The sequence below is a fragment of the Lissotriton vulgaris genome, unplaced genomic scaffold (assembly GCF_964263255.1).
Source record: "Lissotriton vulgaris unplaced genomic scaffold, aLisVul1.2 SCAFFOLD_1347, whole genome shotgun sequence".
Classification (NCBI taxonomy): domain Eukaryota; kingdom Metazoa; phylum Chordata; class Amphibia; order Caudata; family Salamandridae; genus Lissotriton; species Lissotriton vulgaris.
In genome coordinates this window covers 273,378-300,035 of record NW_028240683.1, presented here as the reverse complement: position 1 = coordinate 300,035, position 26,658 = coordinate 273,378, and the positions used below count along the sequence as shown (strand labels likewise).

General features: G+C 42.7%; 1 protein-coding gene across 1 annotated transcript in view; it reads right to left on the bottom strand.

Moving 5' to 3' along the window:
- The window catches only part of LOC147672910 (WD repeat-containing protein WRAP73-like), a 381,825-nt gene that overhangs the window by 343,374 nt on the left and 11,793 nt on the right, over nt 1-26,658 (bottom strand). Inside the window, exons 2-3 of the mRNA XM_086947927.1 lie at nt 18,130-18,282; nt 15,754-15,870 (exon numbers count right to left, since the gene is read on the bottom strand). Coding sequence (XP_086804053.1) covers nt 15,754-15,870; nt 18,130-18,282 — 270 coding nt within the window. The remainder of the gene's footprint in view (nt 1-15,753; nt 15,871-18,129; nt 18,283-26,658) is intronic.

Here is a 26,658-nt window from a genome sequence, read left to right as displayed (position 1 = left end):
CACCATCCCTAACATCTTTCCTCTCTCTAACACTTCCAACCCCTTCACCAGCTCCACCTCCCCACCCCGATCCCCACCCGTCTCCAGCAACCTATTCGCCAGTTCATCGCCTGTACCCCTCCCCAACTCCACGCCGAACACCACGCTTGACATGATCATGTCCTCCCTCCTCCAATTGAAAGAAGAACTACACTCCATCAAAGAGTTGCTCATCACACACCCCAGACACCCCTCTACCACCACCACCTCTACACCTAATAACACTCTCCCCGCGCCTCCTACTCGCCTTACCACACTACACGCCCCACGCCGGACTTCTATCCCCTCTCGCAATACCAACAATCACAATACCAATCACAATACCACCAATCGCAATACTCCCTCTACACCTAACAACACTTCCTCCTCACCGCCTACTCGCCTTATCACACACTCTCGCAATACCAACAATCACAATACCAATCACAATCGCATTACCACCAATCGCAATACTCCCTCTACACCTAACAACACTTCCTCCTCACCGCCTACTCGCCTTATCACACACTCTCGCAATACCAACAATCACAATACCAATCACAATCGCATTACCACCAATCGCAATACTCCCTCTACACCTAACAACACTTCCTCCTCACCGCCTACTCGCCTTATCACACAACTCCCCCCACACTGGACCTCTATCCCCTCTCGCAATACCACCAACCGCCCCAGACGCACTGCCAATACGATCACAGACCATGAGACACACGCCCTTCTCCAATCTTACGTCCCGGCTCCCCAAAATCGCCTAGCCACCAACCACCTGCCCATCCCAACGATTATCTCTAACCCCCTCAGGCACCAAAAGGATAACAGAGGCGCCGTCCCCAACAACCTCACTAATGTGCCCATCACTATAGAACCGTCCTCCACCCTCTGCGCCCCTAGCCTCAAATGCATACTTCTCAACTGCAGATCGGCCCAAAGACACTCCGCGGGTGTCGCCGAGCTCATCATGTCTCAGGAACCGGATCTGACCATTCTGACTGAAACATGGTTGTCTGATTCTTCTACACCTATCTTGGATATACTAGTCCCCCCCAACTACTGTATAATTAGACTTGACAGGCCCATAAAGACTGGTGGTGGAATTGCCTGTATCTACAGAAGCAATCTCTCAGTTACTAAAGCGTCCGCCCCTTCTCTTACTTCCTGTGAATACCTCTGCCTTGATGTCATCAGCGAAAGCAAACCGGTCTGCTCACTTCACATCATATACCACCCACCTGGAGACAAGCTCTCCTTCTGCCAACAACTCATGGACACAATATCAGCCAATTCAGGACGGCAAAACACCCAAATTTTCCTTGGCGACTACAATCTCCATTGGAATGACAGCAGTGACACAGTGGTAAATAGCCTCAAAAGCTTCCTCAACGCCCTTGATCTCACCCAAATATGCAATAGCCCGACTCATGAGAAAGGTTCTATCCTCGACCTTATCTCCAAAGAGAACGCAATTCAACTGGAGTCAATTCAACCTTGTGACTGGTCAGATCATATTGTCTCCTTCCTTATCAATGAAAAAATTACATTTAACCCATTGCAACCCTCTAAGCCCAAAGTTCAACTCCTGACTGACCACTATCTAAATGCTATGTCCACAATAATCAATGAGGCTGCACCCATGCAACTGAAAAGAGTCTCATCCAAGATCTCCAACCCATGGTATGACGGGAGCCTCAATGAGGCTAGACGGGCCATGCGAATGGCAGAGCGCACTTGGAGGTCAGACCCCTCTGCACTGCACCTAAAAAGCCTGAAGAAGCAGAGAAACGCCTACTTCAGGAAAATAAAACGCTCAAAAAGAGATTTCTTCAGCCTCCAGCTCGCCAAAGCAAAAAACCGCCCAAGGAAATTGTTTGAGTTAATCAGAACACAATCCAAAGAACAACCCCAGACAATCAGCACCATGGGCATTACACCTTCCTGTGAAGACTTCTCTGCTTTCTTTAACCAAAAAACCGACAACATAAGAAGCGATCTCCTCAATGACGCAATCCTTTACTCCAACCCCCAACTCACAGCAGCGCCTGAACCAAAGAACAACGCTACATGGTCATCCTTTGGCACCTACTCCGAAGAAGAAATTGGCAGATTGCTCAGCGCCCTGAAACCATCCAATCACCTCACTGACCCCCTTCCTGCAAACGCTGTAAAAGACTTTACCCCTTTGCTCCTCCCACTCTGGACTAAAATCATCAATAGCTCTCTTCAACAAGGATCCATCCATGATGCCCTCAAAGTCGGACAAGTCACACCTCTACTAAAAAAAAACAACAGCAGACCCCACTGATCTAAACAACTACCGCCCTATTACAAATATTCCCACCCTCGCCAAACTGTTGGAAAAATGCGTACAGCTACAACTGACTAAACACATAGACAAGTTTGATCTCCTCAACGCTCATCAATCAGGCTTCCGTGCAGGGCACAGTACCGAAACAGCCATGACGCACATAGTGGACGACGCCCTCCAAATCTTAGACCAAAACGAAACCTGCCTCCTCATCCTTCTGGATCTCTCCTCAGCATTCGACACAGTTAAACATGAGAACTTACTCGAACTGTTAAACACAAGAATGGGCATATCAGGGACTGTTCTCAAGTGGTTCACCTCCTTTCTACACAACCGTTCACAAAGATTCAAAAGCAACAACCTGATGTCCTCTCCGGTACCTGTATCACTAGGCGTCCCCCAAGGATCCTCCCTCTCCCCTACACTGTTCAACCTAGTTATGGAACCTCTCACTACTTTGCTACAGACATCCAATGTTCACTGTCACATGTATGCCGACGACACCCAACTCTATCTCAAAATACAATCCCCCAAGGACATCATGCTTCTGAACACCACGATCAGAAACACCCAATCCTGGCTTGCAGAGAATCACCTCAAACTCAATGCCCTGAAGACTGAGTTCCTCCTGATCTCACCTCCCGCAAAAATGGACACGGCTCAAACATGGCTTAAGCAGTAAACAGCTTTAAATGTACAACCTACCGTCGTAGACTCAGCAAAATCCTTAGGCATAACACTTGACGCCAATCTCAACATGCAGCAGCACATCAGCAAGGCAACCAAAGGAGCGAACTTCCAAATCAATACCTTGAGAAAACTTAAAGCCTTCCTTCCAGCCAAAGACTTCCAAACTGCAGTACAATCTATAGTCATCCAAACTGCAGTACAATCTATAGTCATCCCGCACATAGAATACGGAAGCACCACCCTCTGCGGGCTCCCCCTTACAACAACGGCACCCCTTAGAGCGTCCCTTAACGCTGCAGCGAGACTCATCACTGGCTCAAAAAAACACTCGCATATTTCCCCTGACTTTAAATCCCTGAACTGGCTGCCTTTTGAAGCCAGAATACATCTGAAAATCGCCTGCATGACTCACAAGGCTGTACACCACAACTCGCCCAGCTACCTCACTCAAAAGCTGACAATCTCGGGTGGCTCTAGAACTACTAGAAGCACAAACAATCTTCTGCTGAAACCTCGAAGATTCAGGAAGGAAAAAACCTATAAACGCTCCTTTTCAGGAATGGCACCCAGGATCTGGAACTCACTCCCTCCTGAAACCAGGCTCATCTCCTCCAACAAACTGTTTAAGAAAGAAGTAAAAGCGATCCTCATGGCTAAATACACATGATCTATTATCCTGTAGCTCTCATGAATCCGCTCCGTAATACCTGCCTGACCCCTTGGTCTACTTGTACTACTTGTATTATGACTTATTTGATTGTATATGTTCCCTCTTTGTACTACTTGTACTATTGGTATTATGACTTATCTGATTGTATTTGTTCCCTCTTTGTATTTTGATGTATTGTTGACGCACCTGTCTGACTTTGCACACTGTATCTACACCACCTCAACCATCCATACTTTGTACTACTGATGCACCTGTGAGACTATACATCCTGCACGCATCTACCTCAATTATGCCCACCTTTATGTTAGCTCCAAAATCACTTGCAGCACGCTTAATAAGTATATGCTTACTTTTTGTACTTTTATATTATTGGCGCAACAGTTTGACTATGGACCTTTTACTGACACTACCTCACCTATGATCTACCTCCTGTTTTTTTTTGACCTACCTATGTAACTATGCACCTTGTACCTAACTACCTCAACTATTACATTCTATTACTCCATCTCCCCCGTGACCTTGTAAAGCGCTCTAATATCTGCAAAGATCTTGTTAGCGCTATATAAAACTTTCAAAATAAATAAATAAATAAATAAATGCTGGCAGGTAAATGAATGCAACATCTCAGAAGTAACATTTAATACATCAGCATCAACGATTCTAAAGTTGTAGAGCTCAAGAGTGGGGGTTTGATTGAACTAGCATTGACAAAGGGTCTCCCCTATGCAAGAACCATTGGCTTTGCCAATATGTTTTAGCCATGTTGTACACCAGAGTGGCTGCTGTTCAGCATGGTTAAAGGTTAGCAGGAGAATGGTGTTGTGGAGTGTTTTGAAAATGTATAGAGAGGCGTGGAATGGTGTCACAGAGTGGAGTGTTATGGAGTGGCACAGAGAGGCGTGGAGTGGAGAACAGTAGAGTTGAGAGGAGTAGAGTACAGTGTTGTGGAGTGTCATTGAGGCAGAAAAGTGAATGGGCATACAGCTTAGTGGCTTATATTGGAACACAGTGTCAGAGGAGTTAAGTAGAATGTTGTAGAGTGGAGTGACAGTGTTGTGGAGTGGCTTAGATCCGAGAGGAGTGGCGTAGAGAGTGTTAAGTAGAGTGTGGTAGAGTAGAGTGGTGTGCAGCCGAGCAGATGGTCAAGGATTGGAGTGGAGAGGAGTAGTGATCATAGAATAGAGTGGCATAAAGTGGCATGGAGCAGCCTAGTGGGAGTTGTGTGTAGCGTCGTAGAATGGCATAGAGTAGAGTGCTGTAGAGTTGAGTGGCACAGAGTGAAGTAGACTGTCAGTGGAGAAGAGTTTAATGGAGTAGAGCATCAGAGTGGAGTAGAGCATCAGAGTGGAGTATGGTAGAGTGGAGTATATTTATTTATTTGACGAGTTTTCTAAAGCGCGCGCTGCACATAAAGCAGGTACAACATAAGATAAAAGGTAAAAATGCAGGAAGGAATAAGAAGGTAACAATAATAGAATACAATAGAACAGTCCGTACAGAATACGAAATAACGATCGGCCTGGTATATTTAAGATACAGAGGTATTCACTTTTCAAGGAATCTATTCAACAGAAGCATTTGAACTTCTTTTTTTGAAGGAGGTAGCCGAGGGGTTAGAAGGCAGTGCGTTCCATATTCTTGGGGCTAGAACGGTGAAGTAGCGCTTGTATGTTTTCTTTTTGTTGAACTTCTACGGTTTCAACAGTAGGGAGTTAGCACTTCTTAAGCACTTCTTAAGAAATAACCCCCCCCCCCCCCAACCCCAAAAGTTTGAGTTTTCTGGCCAGGTAGACAAGAATGTTATGATGAAGAGCCTTGTGTGTCATGCAGGCTATCTTCAACTGGATCCTTGCTTCAAACAGGAGACATCTTAGATGTTTTAGGTCTGATGCAATGTGGTCAAAGCTTCTGGATCCCATGATGAGCCTAGCAGCCGAGTTGAGTGTGGCCCTTAGAGGCGCCAGCCTCGCTTTGGGAAACTCCCATAATCTAAACAGGAGATGACTAGGGATTGGACTGCTAACTGAAAGTCATCAGGGGTCCAGAAGTGTTTGATTTTCCTTAGTGTGCTCAGTTATAATTTGCTCCCCTGGAAGTTGCATTAATATATTGCATATTCGGGAGGAGCTACGCTAGCAAACAAGATGGCCGCGTAAGCTCCCGGCTCCGCCGACCTCTGAATCCTGCCAGATGATCCTGTCATTTAGCCTGATTTTGCGCCCTGCCTCCTTGTGTATGAACCGAACTACAACTTAATGGTGCAATCCCGAGATTTCCACCGGTTTGGTGGACGAAGTTACGTCGTGTGGCAGTTTGCGGCCTAGACCAGCTTGGAAGCCGGGGTCTCGAGTACTGGCCCAGCCGGGTCTCGGTTGAACAACATCGGCTGTGATCGTGGGACAGGGTCCGGTCTACTGAAGTGGAAGTTTTTTGGACTGAAGTTGACGGCGGTAACATCGAAGTAGGGGTGACGACGCACATCTGAAGCGGTGAGCGGGGGTCCCTGACCCGGCGGCCCGGTCTGGTCCCGCCGGTGCTCGCTGGGTTGAGATCTGCGCCTGCGGTAGCGGAGTCCAGATTGATATTGAACCGATCGATAAGTCCCCCTCTGCCGTTGTCCGTTCCACATTTATCTGTTCCCCCCGGGGAGACTGGGCTTTCTGGGGCCGTGAACATGACTGAGACTGACCGAGAAGTGGTGGAGCGGACTGAGAGTGACCCGTCACTACAAACTGTGCTGGCAGCCATTGGGTCACTTCATGATAGTGTTGAAGCCCACATTCACAAAATGATGGAGCGTTTGTCTGAAATCGGGCGGAGTGGACCGGACCCTGCTCCACTACAAACAATGAAACCACTCGGGACCCCCAAGATGGCCACGTCGTTGGAAGACGTAGACCCCGAACTGTGGGGGGTGTCGGAGCCTCAGACCAATGTTTTGGTTGATGTAAGCGTGCTCAATGCTGTGAATGGATTGTCTGGCCTACGATCGTTGCCGTTTAAGGAAGGATGGCTGGGTGCTCCTTTTCCGGAGTCTTTTGATGGGAACTGTTGTTGGCTTGAAACCGCGTCTCACCCCCGTATATCGGCACCACTAAGATGGTGGACGAAACGAAGCTGGGAGTACATAATGGCGAGGAGAGTTTCTGGACTTGATGGTGTTCCCAGCACTTTCGTCTCTCTGCTACATCCCGATTTGAACTGTGATACATCTTTCTCAGGTTCTGACTATCCTGCGGAGGCCACAGTTTGTCCGGAAGGGGCTCGCTCGTCTGATCGGACGGGTCAAGGATGAGACTGAGTGGTTGGGGTTAGCATTGAGTCTTGCTGGACAAGGGATGTGTTGGGAGGTTGGGTGGTGTTTAAAGTTTCCCCTGTTGCGATACGTATATGCGGCTTAATAGATTTTTTGACCTTAGTTTGGGAATTCTTGGTTCTGGCAGGGAGGAGGGGGGGACCGGGGGCATGTAGGAATATGCCCTCCTCCACTTTCTCTTTCTTCTTTTAGAGCTTAGTTAGTTGGGGTGACAGGCACACTGCTAGTTGGGGTTAGGCAATAGCCATATGCAGGGGGGCAGGGTGGGGGGGATGGGTTTTTTATTTTGTCTTTGGTTCTTGTTTTATTGTTTCTTTTCTTCACTCTCTTCACTTTTCTTTATAAGTATAGTTGGTGGAAAATCCCGACTCCTATCGTTTTCTAATATCTGGTGATCATGCTTCAGTTATTATTCGGACTGTTCTGGGTAGATAAGCTCAGAGGACTGGCGCTTAACGTGGATCGTATATTGTACGATTACATATCCTGCTTCCCACAGGTAAGCGTAGGCGTCTCAACTGTTTTTGCATTTGCTTGTATATATCCTGTTTTCTGCCTGTTCACCTCGTTATTGTACCGGAATGCATGGCACCCGATATGTCCATTTCTTTTTTTTGTCTTAAAATATTAAAAAGATTTACAAATATATATATATAAAGAGAATCCTTTTCAACGAAAAAGAACAGAGGCCGCAAGGGGAATCAGGTTGGACACAGCTTTATTTCGTGCAGTCCCAGCTCTGGCGAATGCATTTCGGCGGTTGCGCCTTCTTCAGCGCCGTTAGCTGATAAGATCCACTTCGAATGTTCTCCTCCTGTTTGAAATAATTGCCGGCACTGGTGTCCCTCCTCCTTACGCGGTCTGCGCACCAGTCAGAGTCCGCGTGCATAGTCAGTGAACTCCAATTCCCAGCATACCCCATCATGGCATCCCGAGCTAGTGGCGTGGAGCAGTGAACAACAATGTGTGCAGTGCAGGCTTCAGGTGAGTCGGGTGGGTCACGGAGCCACTGAAACAAAATGGGTCCTTGCTGTGTCCCCTTGAGCACCGCAGCTACCAGATGCGCTCGGTTGAAGAATGAGAAGTGGCTGTCAAATGCTAGACAGATCGCCCTCCTGAGATGAAATACCTCGGTCTTCTCACATCCTCCGGTCGATCATGGCGGAAACCGAAGATACCAGTCCCCTGGTTTATGAATGTGCTGCGAGCAGCAAAGTGCCAGTTAAACTTCGGGTTCACTTCGTGCCGCAGGGCCTTCTGGACTGAGCTGCTGGCAAGCTCAGAAAATATGAAGAGAATCCTTTTCAACGAAAAAGAACAGAGGCCGAAAGGGGAATCAGGTTGGACACAGCTTTATTTCGTATATTATATATATATATATATATATATATATCTCTTGCATATTCAGGTATTTATCCGGCGTTACACCTAGTGATCTAGTAGAGTCAATACTTGGGGGGTGCAATTTAAAGCTGTAAATTCTTCTAAGGGGGTGGAGTGATTGTGTAGGGGGATCAAAAGGAATTCCAATTTTGAGTGTGCTATGCATAAGGTGATTACGGGTTAACCACAGTTGGGTTTTTAGTAGGGTACAGTTGAGTGTTATATCTTTGGGTGAGCAAATTTCCAAGTACAATTTTGTATCCTCAGTGTACATGTGGGACTGAATATTAGTGCTTTAGAATTTCAGATAGAGGTTCCGGGTACAAGTTGAATAACATGAGTGAGAGCGTGGATTCTTGAGGCACTCCAATCAAGACCGGAGTAATGTCAGAAAGGGTTTGATTGACTTTGATTCTTTGAACTCTTATGTAGGAACAAAGCAAAGTAGGTCAGAACGGGACCCAATATCCCCATTCTTTACTTCAGAAGGTTAATCATGTTGTCATGTTTGACCGTATCAAATGCTGATGAGAGATCAAAAAGAATATGCAGGCAAGGTTTGTTTTGATCAAGCAGTCTCGATCAAGCAGTCTCAAGGAATTATCTACAATGTGTTATGTCCAGTTCTGAATCTGGATTGCATTGGTCAAGGAGATGAAACTGCTCAATGTGTTTGCAGATGTACACATTTCTCAAGTAACTTTGCTAGTGTTAAGATATTGGTAATAACTGGACGGAAGGTAGTGCGGTTCAACAGGTACGTTTGTTTTTTGGCTTAGGAGTAGCGTGTACTATCTTTAGGCAATCAGAAATCAAGCCCTGAGTGAGAGATGCCTTGACAATCTTAAGCCAAAGAGGGAGAAAACAAGGTCTAAGCTCTTTCATGAGCTTGGCGGACAGAGGGTCAAACTGGTTACAGGGTTTTATTGATACGGTTTTGAGTATTACGGCTTCATCTTGAAGTTTGAAGGCATTTTAAGTAGCATAATTTTTTCTGTATAACCAATATGAGGGGATCTCAACGGTGGCATGTATTGATTAGGATGTTCAGTAAAATCATTCGTCATGTTAGTGAGCGGAGGTATGAGGTTGTTGCTGATAGATGTTAGATTAATATTGATCAAGTCTCTAGCCCATTGCCTGGGTTGAAGAAGTTGGGCCTGTCTAATCAGGACATTTTACAGGATGAGGAAGGAGATTAGGTAGTGATCTGACCAATCTTAAGGGGCTATGGAGTCCAGCTGTAGGATATTATACTTGGCGAAAAATAGATGGAGGTTGGAGCCTCTCTTGTGTGTTGTGCAATTACATGACTGGGGAAGGGCGAGGTCAGACATGAAGACCTTCAAAGTCTTCAGTACGGGGTCATGCGAGTCATTCCAATGAATGTTGAAATCCCCAAGGCAGATCTGGTTGGTGTGTTTTTCCGCATTAGAGGAGATGGTTTCCATTATTTTTTTAATGAAAGTTAGTTGAGTAGAGTTTGCACACAATCTCGTCTTTGTTCCAAATATCCATACCTTGGTATTCACAGGAGGGTATAGGGGCAGTTTGTGCATGTTTCAAGGTAAGCAGGTGGTGGTAAACGCATGCTATGCCACCCCCAACTCTTACAGATACATGCAATCTGATAATGTCATAGTTGGGTGGAACTAGGATATCCAGGAAGGGTGAGGAGGTATCATTGAGCCATGTTTCGGTTAAGATTAGGAGTACAGTAGAGTGGCCTAGAGTGAAGTGGCATAAAGTACAGCAATGCAGAGTAGCTTGGCGTAGAGTGCAGTGGCAGAGTATATTGGTTTTGAGTCAAGGGTAGAGTAGTGGCATAAGGTGTATTGGTGTAGAATGCATTGTTGCAGAGTGGAGTGATGTGGGGTGTTGCAAAGTGGAATGGTATGGAGTGGAACAGAGTGGAGTGGCCTAGACTGGAGTGATGTAAAGTGCAGTGGTGCACAGTAGATTAGAGTGGCGTGGAGTGCATCAGCATTGAGTGGCAGTGAGTGGTGCAGAGTAGAGGGATGTGGCATAGTGTAATGTGGAGTAGAGAAGAGTGTCATAAAATAGAGTGGCAGAGAGTGCAGTGCTACAGAGTATAGTGTAGTGGTGTTGTGTGGCATAGAGTGCATTGGTGTAGAGTGCAGTGGCGTAGAGTGGTGCACAGTAAAGTGACAGAGTGCAACGGTGTAGAGTGGCATAGAGTGTAGTGTCAGTAAAGTGGCTCTCGTGCAGTGGTGCAGAGTAGATTAGTATAGAGCGCAGGGGTGTAGAGTGTATTGATTTTGAGTGAAGTGGTGTAGTGAGCTTTGGTGTAGAGTGCAGTGGTATAGAGTGCAGCCTTATAAAACTGAGGGGAGAAGAGTGGATTGGTGCAGAGTGGAATAGAGAGGCGTAGACTGCAGTGGCATAGAGTAGATTGTTTCAGAGTAGTGCAAAGCGGCGTAGAGTGAATGGTGTAGAGTGCCATAGAGAGCAGAGTGAAAAGTAGATTAGAGTGGATTAGAGTAGAGAGGTGTAGAGTGAAGCAATGCAGAGTAGAGTGCCGTAGAGAGTAGTGTTGCCGAGTAGAGTAATGTAGAGTGAAATGGTAGAGAGTTGAGTTGTGCAGGGTAGAGTACAGTAGCATAAGAGTAGTGCATTGGCATAGAGTGGAGTGGTGCAGGAGGAGTAGAGTGTAGTATAGTGGCATAGAGTGCAGTAGAGTGGAATAGAGTGGTGCAGAGAGCAGTGATGTAGAGAACAATGGAGCAATGTAGAGTGGTGTAGAGCGCAATGATGTAGAGTAATGTAGCATGCAGTGGCATAGAGTGCAGTGGCGGTGTAGAATGTTGTAAAGTATAGTGGCGTAAAGTTCAGTGGTTAAAGTAGTTGGCATAGGTACAGTGGTGTAGGGTGCATTGGCTTTGATTAAGGTGGTGTAGACTGAATTGGCATACAGTGCAGTGGTTTAGAGTAGAGTTACACAGTGTAGAGTACAGTGGCGCAGACTGGCAGATTGCAGTGGAGCACAGGGAATTGCTTCAGAGAGGAGTAGTGCACGGTACAGTATAGTGGTGCATGGTAGAGTGCAGTGACACAGAAGTAGCGTAGAGCAGAGAAGTGAGTCCTTGATTTGGGGTGGTGCAGAATGGAATGGCGCAGGGTGGAAGAGAGGTATACAGTGGAGTAGCAGAGTACAGTGGCATAGAATAAATTGTTTCAGAGAAGAGTGGCACAGAGTGGCGTGGTGCAGGGTAATGGTATAAAGATGTGGCATAGAGTGCACTGTTGCACAGTGCATTGGGGTAGAGCACAATTTTGCAGAGTGCATGTCACCACTGCACTATATGACCATATCAAATCTTGGTGGCTCCTCGGTGATAACCTGGTGTCCTGTCCGACCCCGTGTAACGGCGTCCTTCTTGTATCTCTGTTTGAAGTGCAAATCGAGGAACTTCCAGGATTTGGAAGGTTAATACGATATACTTACACTTTTTATTACCTGAAGACGAACCCATCTTCATTTAGACCCTGTGATCGGCTACTCCACATATAAGCATACCGCTACAGCGGAGCAATTTGAATTTCATTCGTCACCTACCCAGCAGTCTACGTCCACCCTAACCGGGTTGGAATTATCACCGGTTCTGGGAGATTGATCGGCTCTTATCTATTAGGACTTGGCCCTGAAGAGTCAGAGTTTATTGTACTCCGACCAAACATGTGTCGGCTGGCATTTTCTAATTGAACATTAAAACAACAAGAACAACATGTGTCAACTATTTTCCTTCCAGTCCTACAAACTGTCATATCATAAGCTTTATTTTCATGTGTGCACAGGTTTTCGGTCTCAAATGTAGATGTTGGTCTTGTCTAACATCAATCAAGGGGTTGTAAGGGTCACCCTTTACCTGGTAGCACCATAACATTATAATCTGTGTCAGTCAACTTGCCAGTTAACCAGCTGAGCGCAATCACTCCCTCACATTAAGAACCCTTCGCTTTGACTAATAATATAGTGCAGTGGTGTAGAGTGGCAAGGAGTCCACTGGTGTAGAGTGCGGAGTCGCAGGGTTGAATGGTGCAGAGAGCAGTGGCACAGAGTACAGTGACGCAGAGTAGAATAGAGAGGTATACAGTATAGTGACGAGTGACTTTATGCAGAGTAGATTGGCGTAGAGTGCATTGGTTGTGAGTAATGTGGTGTAGTGTGAGGTGGCATAGAGTGAAGTGCTGCAGAGCAGGGTGGCATAGAGTGGTGTGGCGAAAAGAGCAGTAGTGCCTAGTAGAGTAGTGGGGGGGTAGAGTGCACTGGCATAGATTAGAGCGGAGTGATGCAGAGAAGAGTGCAGTGGCAAAGAGTGGAGTGGCGAAGGCTGAAGTGGAATAGGGTAGCGTGGAGTGGTGTAGAGTGGAGTGGGGTAATGGAGTATGCATGGTATGGTAGCAGACTGCCATTACAGACAAAAATATTCAATTGAAATGACAAATGCACTCAAGCAGTTTTACTGATAAAAGTATACATCGTACAAAGTGTAGAATTGTCATCACCTAATGTTTTGATTTGATCGTCAGCACAGTTCATTTACAGGCATTTACATTTAGTTGTGTGCTACAAAAAAAAAATAACATCTGTACAGCCTTCCTCAAGGAGACTCCCACTAGCCAGCACGATTGTCACATAAATCCTCTCAGGTTGAAGTTGGAGAAAGACAAAAAAACACCAAGCTCCCTGGAAGATACAGCCTGACATTTGACCTCGGGCTTTGAATACACAGCAAATGTGACAAGATAAGAACAACATTGAAAGGCCTGTTTGCTGAAAGTGAGTTCGTGGAAGAATACAGCAAACAAGACTTGGGCAACAGGAGGGACAACCTCAAGATATACAGCCAAAAGCAAATAAAGCCAGCAAATAGACGGCCAGAAAATGTGAGTTACACACAACAACGCCTATGGTAAGTAACGGCAGAATTCATTCTTAGGTCACATTTCTGAATGTTAGCAAACCAGATAGCTGTGCTGTCTGGTAGGCTGCGACTTAATGATCATAGCCTTAGCAATAACAAATTTTATTTGTTTTATTTATGAAACACTGAAATGGTCCGCCGACATTCAAAAGATTGACGTTCAGGGTACACAGCAGTTGCAGTAATCTAGAGAGCCATCTTAGCGGCCTTACATTCCTATTTGTTTAGTCTGTATAGCCAGGGCATTAAGTGGGCCGAGTCTGAGCACCGGTAGTTTTTAAAGGGGCCTCGAAACGGGTCTCTTTCGGGCTCCGTTTTGTGCCCTGGCACACGTGGTCTGTTTTTTCTCCTAACTGCAGTGACAGCAGGCACATCAATGTGCGATCACACTGCTCACTTCTCACTAGTGGTGAAGTTACGGCGTGACATCATGCCAGGTGAGCGTTCTAGGGGAAGGGAAATCCTTTGAAGAGTAATTTTCTCTCTGGATTTCCCTTCTCTTTTTGAAACTCAAGAGCAGCAACATTGTCGTGGTGTCACCAGGGCCTTAAGTGGAAGCGTTTTCAATATTATATATAAGCCATAGTAGCTGATTATTTATCTTACGCAACTAACTACCACTGACAAAGCCAATAGTCCTGACTTGTAGGTATGATGCTACTTGTTGTATCATATCTAGATGCAATGACAGTAAGAACAAAATACAAGTCGGGTGGCACACTATACTAAGCACAGATTTTGTAGTTAAAGTGTTTTCAAGCCACGCCCTTAATTACATTGGCCACGCCGCTTTGAGAGACCCTCCAGTTTTTTCATCCCACTTAAAGCCCTGTGTATAGCTTACGACATGCAGTCATCTCCGAGACTGAAACTGAGGGATATCAGGCATGAATTACCTCTTGACAATGCTAACTGCATCTGGGAAGCCCTACCAGCCACTCATTTAGTCCGTCTGGCTAAATGGACCTGGTGAAGCCTAAAGGCTTCTTGAAACGTCCCCAGGAACCACTTTCTTTTCCTGCTAATGTCAGATTTTGACAACGGGGATCCGATTCGGTATTGTTATGTTATGTTATGTTAAAAGTGTTTAATACCGCGCACATACACCAATTGGTTTCTTGGCGCTCGGGGACCATGGAAGAGGACACAGGGGGTGTAGGCAGCTAGCCGTAAGCAAGACGGAACAAATGAGTTTTCAGAGATTTGCGGAAAGTGGGATAATCAGAAGTGAGCCGGATTGGGAAGGGAGTTCCAAGTGGATGGGGCAAGGAAAGAGAAGCCAGCACCACCATGCTTCTTGCGTCTGAACCTGGGAATGATCAGTAGATTGTGGGCAGAGGATCTGAGGTGTCGAGAGGGAGCATAAGGGTGTAAGCAGAGGGAAATGAAAGCAGGGGCAGAAACAAAGAGAGATTTGAAGATAGTGCAGCCCAGTTTAAAGATGCAACGTTGGGCAACTGGGAGCCAGTGAAGGGTTTTTAGCAACGGGGTGACATGTTGGTGTTTGGGTTGCTGGAAGATTAATCTGGCTGCCTGGTTTTGCACCAGTTGGAGCCGTTGAAGATGGTATGCTGGGATCCCCACGTATAGACAGTTGGCATAGTCTAAACGTGAGGTAACCAGGGCCAAGATGACAAGATATTCCTGCAAACGGTGCCATATGGGGCATTTGTTGACAGAGCAGGGACCTAAGTCAGAGAAATCCTTATTGAGGATGCAGAAGATTTCCATAAGGATGTGTATATTAGCAGGCAAGAAGTAAAGGGAGCAAATACAGAGGGAATACCTACTAATTAAGTAGTGTAAAAAGAAGGCGATGGAGAAGTAGTCCCACCTTTATATGCATTGTGTAAACATGAATCAAACACCTTCCACATCACCTATTAGAGTGCAGTGCCCGGCCGCACAAGACTATTCTAAAATAATAAAGCTACTCTCTTAAGCAGTTTGGGAAGAGGCTACAGGGCAACGGATTACAGTCAGTGAGTTCAAGCTCCATGCCAAACTATAAATAAAAACCTTCTTTTATTAACCGCAGCACAGCTGACAATGCTAAAGCCACTAGTTTTACTAATAAGTTTTAAACTTTTACTGAACCATGCATTTTAGTCACAGAGTCATTTTCTCATGCATTAGAGAAAGTAGACTACCTTTTGTCCTGCAAAAGAGCACCTCAACTGAAAGTGTGAGGTACCTGAAAGGCCAATGGTCCCGCATGGGTCAGTGTTTTAAAATCGGCATTTCCACATCCAAACTGTAGCACAACAACAACATCAGAGAAAGGAGTACAGTAAAGGGCTGCATGCTGGAATGTGATAGCTTTCATTCCATGGAAGTTTATTTTGGGAACCAGGGTGCAGACAGTAACATCTGATACTGGGAGGGACAGTTGTGACTTTGCGCTTACATGAAACTCTGTGGTGTTGAGAATGTGACGACCATCCGGGCTCCAGCTTGAAGCTAGCAGCCCCGCCGACCCCTCGTCAATCTTACAGTGCCAATCCGGCTGCTCCAATGACCAGACCTGGAACACAGGAGAGAGGAAAATAAGGCGCTGAGCTTTGCAGAGTTAACATCTAAGCCACTGCCGCTTTCCAGACAGCAGAGAAGCACAGAAACATCTCACCCTGCAGCAGAAGTCATTACTGGACCATGAAGGACTGGAGATGGGTTCCACTGCAAAAGTAAGCACACTGCAACAGCAGATTCCCACTCATGCATTTTATATTATAAATAAAGTTTTTTGTTTTTTTTTACAAAGTACCATAATGCAATCAGGCTAACCAAGCCCTGTAAATGACACTTTACTATTGCCGAGCTCAGTGGTGCTTAATCTGTTGAACCAGGAGGGATAACAACCTTAGTTTGTCACATCACGATTTTAATCTCGGACTTGAAAGTTACACACTAACTAGTTCGTTAACCTCCCCAATTGTCTCTACACCTATATTTTGAGTAGCAGAGATTGAAAGCATTCCAATTGATTCTAGATTGTATAATAGATGTAGGCTCTGTATTATTAGGCTTTAGGTAATGTGCAGCAATGCTTCTATGTAACTTCAGCAATTATTTTCAAACATACAATGGCATCAATACTAATACAGCAATTTGTAATGTTTTGAAATGAGTTAAGAGGCACTGCTTTATGCTGATATTACATAAGAACAGGTCTGGGTAGCTACTGGAAGACTCAAGTAGCCAAGCTAGAAGATGTGTTGCTTAGAAGTACCAATGGAAGAGAGTGAAGGTTTATTTCACTTAAAGAACCATCTCCAAGTTTCTTGGTTGCCCCTAAATTCTTTTAGGAGTGCGTGGAAACAAAGAACACTTAGAACAGTGGTAATAGCATGCATATGAATGCTCGTGTTAACTTTTTAGATCAGCTCCTTGACTCACACTGAATCTTTCATTATTTTAGTTAGATTCTACGGTTACTGAAACATATGTACAGTCACCATCACAGAGACATTTGGAAGCTTGTTAAAAAGAGCGTGTTCTTTAGCAATTTAGCATGAAATCCTAAAAATGAGAAATGTAAAATTAATGTGATCTATTTTACACCGTGGAGGAAAAGGAAACAGTTGTCAGCAGATTCATTCAACTGGATCTGTCAACTGTCATACGGTAGAGTACAGTTGTTCATTTTTATTACATTGTGAGAAAAATGATTTATCCAAATCCCTATTGTCATTTTGAAACCAGTTTTATGGATTTTGTTTAAACTAATTGAATCCTACTACTGAGTGCCAAGCTCTGCAAAAATGTTGGTTATGCGTTAAAAATTCAGAACATTATCCCCCGCCCTGATAAATTATGGCAGGCAACAATAGTTATGCTGAAATACGCGAAACACATGCTACAGAGAGAAAACGTCACTTTTCAACGCAGTATAACATTATTTAATTCCGACACTGCCAATGGAAAATGCACACTTTATTTGGGTTCTGTTCAAATGGAGAACTTGGGTCTCTCTGGCGCGCTCCCTTTGTCCACTTTCACAGATGCTAAAGCTCTTAAAGGCATTTCAGTTTGCAGTCAGCGCTATACAAACAGTACACTAAGAAACTACTTATATTTATGCTTTATAATAAAGCATAGCAATATCACCAGTTAGCAAATTAATACAAAAATGATGGATAACATTCTTAACGAACATTATGGGACATTTCAAGTAACAGAATAATCATGAGCCAATGTTAAAAACCTAGAGTGTACAGACACGGTTTACCATGTGAAAAATATGCTTCCGCTCATTGAATTAGTACTGTTTCATGGTATGCAACTAGTTGAAATCTTAAATTAGTAATGATGCTCTAGACATAAATTATAACTATTTAAACTGGTGTTGAACAAACAAGCTTAAAGATTATGTAGTGTCATATTAGGTGAATATACAGATTCCAGTTTTGAAAAGCTATTCTAATGTTTTGATGTTTTTGACTGCATTGCTTCTGCGTAAAGAAGGAGAGACCTGTGAGACGCTGAATTATAATAAAGTTATGATTCAATAATATCAGGAGTTTCGATGTCTCTTAACTTCCATTTCATGATGCACCTCATCAATAAGTTTCCCCCAGTGAATCACAACGCTAGATTAGAGATGCTTGCTACAGTGCTACGCAGCATCAATGACCAGAAGGACTTTCAATTGGATGCATAAGCACATTGTAAAGTACCTGTTATTGTGATATAGTGTTTTCACTTGTGCACAACTGCAAACATTTCTAGAAAGAACTTAAAAGCAAACGTCAGCCCAGGTCAATAAATAGCAAATGTATTATACCTGTACAAGTCCTCGCTTATACATGGCACACAGGATAAACTGGGAGTCAGACGACCACTCAATCCACTGGACCTGATCTAGACATGTATATAGCTGCAGAATCTGTAAAGTATTCACATCTCGAATGACCAGGCGATACTGGACACATGAAGCCTAGTTTAAAAAAAAAAACAATTATGGAAATGTCTTTCAAGGAAACTGAAGCATAACATACTTCAAAATGAAATATAAGGCCTAAAGAATTACATGAACACAATTTTTTTTCTAGTAGTTTTGTTAACTTGCATAAAGTCTAATAAGGCAAAGAATCAAAACATCTTTATCAGTGAATAAAATGTAAACAGACGTAGTGTTCAATAAATGAGAGTTGAAAGTGGGTTTGATGTAATAGGCTCATCAGCAAAATGAAGAAAGTCAATAAACCTAAGGCAGCAATCTGTGAAACGGTTTTTATTTTGGAAGTTCCAAATGGAAATACATTATCCATCTTCAAAACTACCAACAAAATAATTTCATGATCATATGATATTACCCAAAAACCAGTGTGAAGGCCGTGTAGACCAATCATTATAAAAAAAAATTAAAAAATTAAAAAAACACACACATTAAACATTTATTCAATTAATTCTCGCAAAGTTCAATGCGGCCTCAGAAGACAACTTATAGGGTACCGAAAGCTAACAATCAAAACTAAAAAAAGAAATCAACTCTCTAAAAGTGCATGGTTTTTCTTTTTAAATACAACTACGTTCATTTCCATGATTTCAGGACAAAAATGAGCAATTTCTAAACACACCACCAAAAATAAAACATACTTTGTGGTTTTAGGGTCATAAATAGGAGACTATTAAAGCAACATTACATATATATTTTTTTAAATACACTCAGTTTAGATGAATGACTCATTAAACGTATTTGTCTTGGTTGAAGATTAGAAATTGTTTTGTCTCAGGTGGATTTGTTAATAATGAGTTGCAATTTGGCTTTCGAGGGAAGTTTAGTTGCCATTGAGCTTAATAAAATATTTTAGTTTTTTTATCTGAAAAATCTATTGAGAAAAGTCAGATAAACAACATTAACTATTGAATTAAACAAGAACCATGCAGATTTGCAGTGCAGAATGTATGAGAGCACTCTTTTAATTTGTATTCCGTTTACTTGATAAGCCTGAAATGCCCCCAAGAAAAATTGCAGCAACCTCCCTATTGGCTAACTTGAATCATGTGTTGGATGAGGTAGGAATCAGTTGGAAAAAAAAACAGATGTTACAATACTCTCATTAATCAAATACTCAACCATGTGCAAGATCATGTTTATTTCTCCGGGTGAATGGGTGCGACAAATAGCAAGCTTACTGGACTAGAAGTACCAAAGTAACAAGTCTGAAACCAGTGATCAATAAGGTTAGTTTTTTGCTATTCCGAGTTTAACAAAAAGTGCAGTTTGATTAAGTTATAATAATGGTCATTGTTCAAACACTAGAAGCATTTCAATGTGTGGTGTGCAGTCTATAAACTAAAATGTCAATTTTTTTTAAAGTATTGCAAATGGCAGACACTTTGCTAGCAGCATATTGAAAGGCTAGGGGTTGGACTTTTGTGAATTAAGAAAATATAGCTGACTTATGTAGCAAGGATTGCAAAACACTTGTTTGGCGCTATTACAAATTGTTAAAGTAAACCTCTATCTCACAGAAGGTCAAAAGTCCTCCTTCACCACATAAAAAAAAATATGGTGCCGTATCACTTTTCACAAGAAGTAGTGATGGTTAACCTGTTGGATATGGTATTTGGTTTAAGGTTCTCATATGTGTCAAATCACTTCTATTTTGTGAAAGGTTGGTTTGGTGGTATAGCAACACTGAAGATACTCCATGTGAAGAGGGCGAATATTTCATTCCGTTTCCCCATTCTGGATGTCCCAGGACTAACCAGAGAGTGACACAAGATAGAGTATGACACAACTGAAACACGTCTGTAGACCAGCTTCACAAGAATACGGAATATATCTGGATGAGGATGTCCATAAAAAGGGGCACAAGATCGTAATCTTTGAATGTAACCAACACCGGTTTAGTTTGCTCAATACATTCATTTCTTTTAATGCACAACAGGGTAGTAGTTCAGTGATTCACTATACTATTTCAAAAGGATGCTCTATTGTCATATTTTAGTATTTGTGCAGTGACAACAAATGTATTATTTTTTGGCATTTCAGATATAACTGCAATATGCAGACCCTGCTCACAGCACGTCACCCGAGAGTTTGCTTTGATCCCCAGATTTAGGATCTGTGATTTGTTCTTACTTATTGAGGAAGTTATTACAATTGAGTGCCTTCTGAATGCTTACAAATAGCCACTATGGGTAGTATTCTTATCATCAATCACAAAGTACTCCAGTCAGAATGTTTATTATGCGATTCTAGACAGGTAAGATAAAGTTATTTTTGTCTACGGTAATGTATTTTACCAAAAGCATTGTAAATTGTAAATTGAGAATAAAAGCAAGTTATGTTTGTAGTGTGTATCCACATGCTTAGTTACCAAGAAGCAAACAAATAACACAGAACACTGTAGACATTAATTCAATGAGCTTGCATAAGTTCGGCAGACAAAGGACCTTATGTTCTATTGAAAGCTAACAATCAAAAACAAAAAAGGCATCTCTCTCAATACTGCGTGTTTTATCTATTTTTTCTTAATATATGAATTTACTACCCGATATAAGTGAGCAAATAAAAATCTACAGTCTAAAAAAAAAAAGCATTATATATATCACCACCATTCCACTCCCTCCTGATAAGGATGTAGAGCCGCACTCACAACATTTTGCTTGAAGCAATTTATTCGACTGTTGGGGCTGATAACGTCTACTCCTGTAAACTTCCTCAAAGGTCGGCCCACACAAACAGGAAATGTTCTCGGGACCCAATAGATCTTATTTTAAATCCTTGCCGGCCCTCTAGTGGACATCCACAATGTGTCAGTGGCCAGGCATGATGGACAATGTAGTCCCGTTTTTCCTGTTCTCTGCAATGTTCTTTTTCAAGATGTTGCCTTTGTTTTTTCGGTGTCGCTGGAATGCTGGAAATTCCAGAGATGTTGTGCCAGTTGCAGTCTGTAATTTTTCGTGCTGCTTGGAGCCATACCTAACTAGGGTGTTTGGTGGCAGCCCCTTACCCTCAAGTTAGTTTTACCGAGCAGACAAAGTTTTGGTCCAAAGTCGGGTAATGTGGGGCGCTCTCGCTGGCTGTGCGTAGCTCTTGCGACAGGACCACGCCGCTATATATCACCACCATTCCACTCCCTCCTGATATATATATATATACCAAATCCTGAAGTGGAGCAACTTGGGCAGCACAACAAAGCAGGTACAGACCACTCAAGCTTTTTCAAGTTCAAGTGAAAAAGTGCTTTATTTCTCCATGTCTGGCGGTACGAAGCGTTTCGACCAGGGCAACCCGGTCTTGATCACATGACGATGCCAAAAACACACGAGTCTTAAATGCAAAATAGAAAGAATCAACTCCTCCCAATTCATCATGGACATAGTAGTCAGACTACCTAAATGAACATTCCTACTAGAGAATTATTAATTTAAAACTCACAAATGAGTTATAATGTATAAAGTGCATAATGTCAATATATAAATATAATACAACACATAACATTTATATAAAAAGGTATAATGGGGTTTTTGGGTGTTAAAATATAAACAGTCAACTGAAACAACATTATACATGGAAAACAAAAATCACATCCACTCAGTATACATGAAGGATGTGTGCTGTGTGTTGCCCAGGACTATAGCAAAATTGATGGGACCCCCTCAAGACTTAACCCCTTTTGTGCTGTGCGAATTTTGCCCCGGTGCTGAACGTTCCATTGGGCCTATGGAACCATGACGGAACGGTTCCGTCATAAGCACAGGCCACCTTACGCTCATGACGGAACCGTTCCGTCATGAGCATGGAAGGGGTTAATCAGGCCAGGGAAAGGAGGGGAATGAACACACAACAAGAGAGAAATTTCCCTTACCAGCCACACAATCTAAATGTCAATATACCTCAAATGGGTGACAAACACTAGCAAATTCATTGCTTTCTTTCAAAAAGGTATAGATTTTATTTCATTATGTTTAAATCCTTTCATTTTTCTTGTTTGCTAATACATCGAAATTTTTTTACCATATTTTATAAAAGACAATTTTTTTATACATAAAAGTTTTTTAAATAAATCAGAAAAAAAGAGAAAGAGAAAAAGAACATAATACAAGACATATAATATACAACTATATACAATCTAAATTCCATACAAAAGTGAACATAGTTCATTATACCCCTGGAAAAAACAAATAATCACAATACTGTCACACAACCAACATTCTCACCCTATCTACATGCATCACCACACCATATGAAACAAGGAAGAAAAAAATCGCAAATATAGGTCTCCACAATCAATGTGAGACCCCGCACTTGGTCAGCTTGTGCAAATTAAACATCCGGAAGGTAACATTTTATATACAAATTTACAGAAACAGGTTAACTGAAGCAGAATGGGGATGATCTGAATAATTGTTTCAGTTTGTTAGGCAAACTGCAGATTTCAGGAAATATAGTTTAAGGCAATACTGAGACCAAGAAAGGCCAGAATAAAAAGCTTTGCTGCCATTCAATTTTGAGATTAGTAGGATGTTTATGATATATTGAAAATGTGATTAATAAAATGTCATCCTTTTCGACGAGTCAGCAGAAACATTGCAGATTTAACAACTTTAGAACATGATGTCAAAGGCTGGAAATACAACCAATTGTAAGCCCAAGAGAATACCAGAGAATACCAACATCCGTGGGATTCTATGTTTTAATGTAGAAGAAAGCCAGAGCGATTCAATTTAAAGGCATTACATAAAATGTTGTATCCTGTGTCATGAATCGGACCCTGTGGCAGTGGAAATCGACCTGAAAAGAAATTCTAAGACAAAATGGCATGTTGTGGCACACAACTGAGCGATGATGCCTGAACCCAGATCTACCCGTCCATCCATCTAGACATTAAAAAGCATTGATGAGAGGATTAAGTTATCATACAGCCTCAAATGCCATGGCAAGGGGGGGGGGGGGGGGGGGGGGAGTTCCATGGAAACGTTAAGAAACAAGGCAAGATTATGTGTTTTTAACCACGATAAATTAAAATGTAGTACTTTAGCCTTTTTGGCATTATAGAAGGGGAAAAAAAAAAAGGTCTCCTCACTGAACTACAGAGAAGGTGACAAAACTATCACTAGTTTAACAAAACCAGCGGGTCCCCAGATGCCTTGCAAGTGCAAAAGCATAAACAGCTTAGTTACAAGCCATTAACTTAATCAGCAAAAAACATCTCTTAATACCTTTACTCTATGGAATGGGTGCAGATAGTGGGTTTGAGGAAAGAAAATAATCTCCCCTTTGATCACATTTTTACAAATTAATGAGAAAGTCGCAATGCTTTACAAAAGCATAACAATACACTTTCGAGAATATTTTTAGTGAGATATTGGAGACTTTAAGGTACTCCTGCTTTGCTAATTACTTATTGCATTTTTACAAGAGCTAAAAAGGACACTACCTTAATGAAAGTTCAATTTTATTAATGTTTGTACACTTGACTTTAAAACATAAATTTTAAAACAAAATAAAAACATTTAATTTTAAACACCCCCACCCCCACCTCTCTACCCCCTCCATGCTTTTGATACAGGCTCTAACCCTAGTACACCCTAGTACACCAACATTTAATGCATAACATCTTCACTCCCCAAGCACCCCAGCTATAAAATATCTAACTTAAAATCTTGACCAAGTCTTTGGTATCACTAAGCCAAGTATATTTTTTTTATTTTTGCCAGGGCATATGCAACATCTAAAAATGTCATATTCAACAAAAGTGCAAGTGCATCATTATGATGATTTATATTGCATCTTAAAAAAAGCGGTTTTAAAATCAGACCGCAAATCTTGTTAAAACAAGACTATCAAATAACAGATGAATATTAAAATGTTGGAACTGCAAACCGCATGTGCAGTTATTCTCTGCATCTAAAAGAATTGTATATTTTTCAGCCCTTATATATCGGGCATTTAAACCTGCCCGAAATGTTTATAGAGCTAAGCGTAGCTGGACATCAGGAAGTGCGGATGTGTGCTGAAATGCCCTCCTGTTTTCCAAGATTCTACCACATACTTTGCACAGGGTCTATTCCCTACATACTCCTTATCAGCCGATCTGGACTCTGTTCTACAGGCCATTTTTAGTTCAGCTTTCGAAGGATGGGAGGCCTCTGTTATCTGAAATTCCTCCATTTCGGAAGCCCCGCCAATGGCAAATAAACTATTTCTGACCTGCACTGCCCACCATAGCTCACTCCTTCGTATTTCTGCAGCACATAAAGCTGATACCTTCTGTCCCTCCGAGGACCAAAGTTTCTCCCAACATTGCAGGGTTGCTGTATAGGCCAAGAAATTCCAAGCCTGCAAGTCCCTTTACAGTTTTGTTGCTTGGCTCATTGCACTTTTTGGGAGAGCTAACAATGTTTCAAGACACTTGTTCTCACATCTCTCCCAACTTCCCTCCATAATTAGGGACAATACCATAGCCCCGTAAAGACATGGAGTACGGACCATTGCAATGCAGGCTATCAAAAGGGGAAACCAAGAAGGGCCACCAAAGGTATTCTTAAAACGGGCCCCATATCGTTGTTGCTGTCCACCTCTCAATCAATTCTTTATATAGGGCCCAGCTTAGCTGTCTTGTGAACATCATACCAAGGTAGATATAAGACGATACTATACCACCTCAATCCTATTATTACTTATCAGTCACTTATACAGTTTGACTTTTCCCCATACTCTATTATTTTTGTTTTTACAAATTCCCCTTTAATTTATTAATGTCATAATAATTATTACATATAATCAACTTTCTCTGTAAACCTACTTGGGTCAGATCCAAGATTTGCCAAATTATCACATTGCCCACCACAATAGGTTAGACTTAATCAAAGTTGCCGGAAGATTATCCGGTCCTGCTGCATTAGCTCAATTTAAGGAGGTTATCAACTTGGCTATGGATTGAGCGGAGAAGGACTCCAAGGCTTCATTCCCCAGTTTCGGCCACCTCTCCCTCGCAGTTATCTCCCCGGACTTATAAATATTACTTTAAAAGGTTAACCAGTCGGTTTCTGGCGCCATACATCTTGCCGGGGTGGCGGAGCATTACTACATCCTTTCTGGACCAACTTCCAGAACTTCCTCATATCCTTTTCCTGTGAAGAACTAGTCATAAGGTCCCAATATGACTGTCAGAAGGCCTGCTTCTTTGTCCTAACCAGGGCTCATACTCACTTTCCTTGCAATTATAAGCCTTGTTTGCATTTATGGGGTCTATGGAGTGCCTCACCCTTCCTGCTTTTCTTAGCTTCTACCTAGCAAATTCACACTGACCCCCACTAAACCCAGATTATTGCTCAGACTAAACAGGAAGTCACAAATGCAGTTACCTTATGGACAACAGGGTCATGATTTCAATGGTGCGGCAGGTGCAGAGACACCAATTGCAGTTGAAAGAGGTTTCAAATAGTGCTGCAGGTGAATTGGCACCGGGGCCAAAGGCTGTCATAACTCCACTAAACATCAAATATTGCTATACTGTACAAGTAAATAGGCAGTCACAAGGGTAGTTATTTTGTACCACACAAGCCAAGCCTTTACTGGGCTCCCTTTGCTCCTGGCAGAAGAACGCAGACTGGTGATTACACCACGCTCAACACGGAGACAAACATGTTCCTATTGAACTATCAGAACAGCTATAAGGCGGTCCACAAAATTTCAGGGCTTGCACTCCTTGTGGCACCACTCAGACCTGCCGCTCACTCCAGGATGCCCAGCAAGGGTGCTCAGAGCCAGCCGGTGGGCAAGAGCACAGACTTGCAGGCACACACACACAGCACGTCGGCATTAAGGAGAAAAGTAGAAAGGATATTTTTTGCTCAAGATGTTTTCAAGCATGTAGGTATGTATTTTGGGGGCTTAAGTGACCGTACCCACAACTGTTCAAACACACCCACTATTCAGATAAATATTCCACGATATATAAAAGCACGTTTTTGTCCTTTGCTGGATTGCTCGCAGGAGCCGCTCTTTTAATGGTTAGCTATGGCTGGCTTCTTTTACTGCATCTACAGGATCTGAATTTTGCTCTGTACCAGCCTATCTCTTCATGACACTACTACCAAACCGCTACACTTAATTCATTACCACTTAATTGAAAGGTTTGGATTCTCTGCATCTAATCCGAAGGAAGCTCTTTATCCTCCCAAAGGACGAATTCCATAAAAGTCCATCTCCAAAAACATATGTTTCTCCCGCTTTGTAAATTCCTTTGCCACCTACTGTATAAAAAGTGGTCGCTGGTGTGTGGATTCTCTGGAATAAAGACTAGTGGTTGCTCCTATCGATCCACCTAACAACAATACTGAGTGAAGAGAC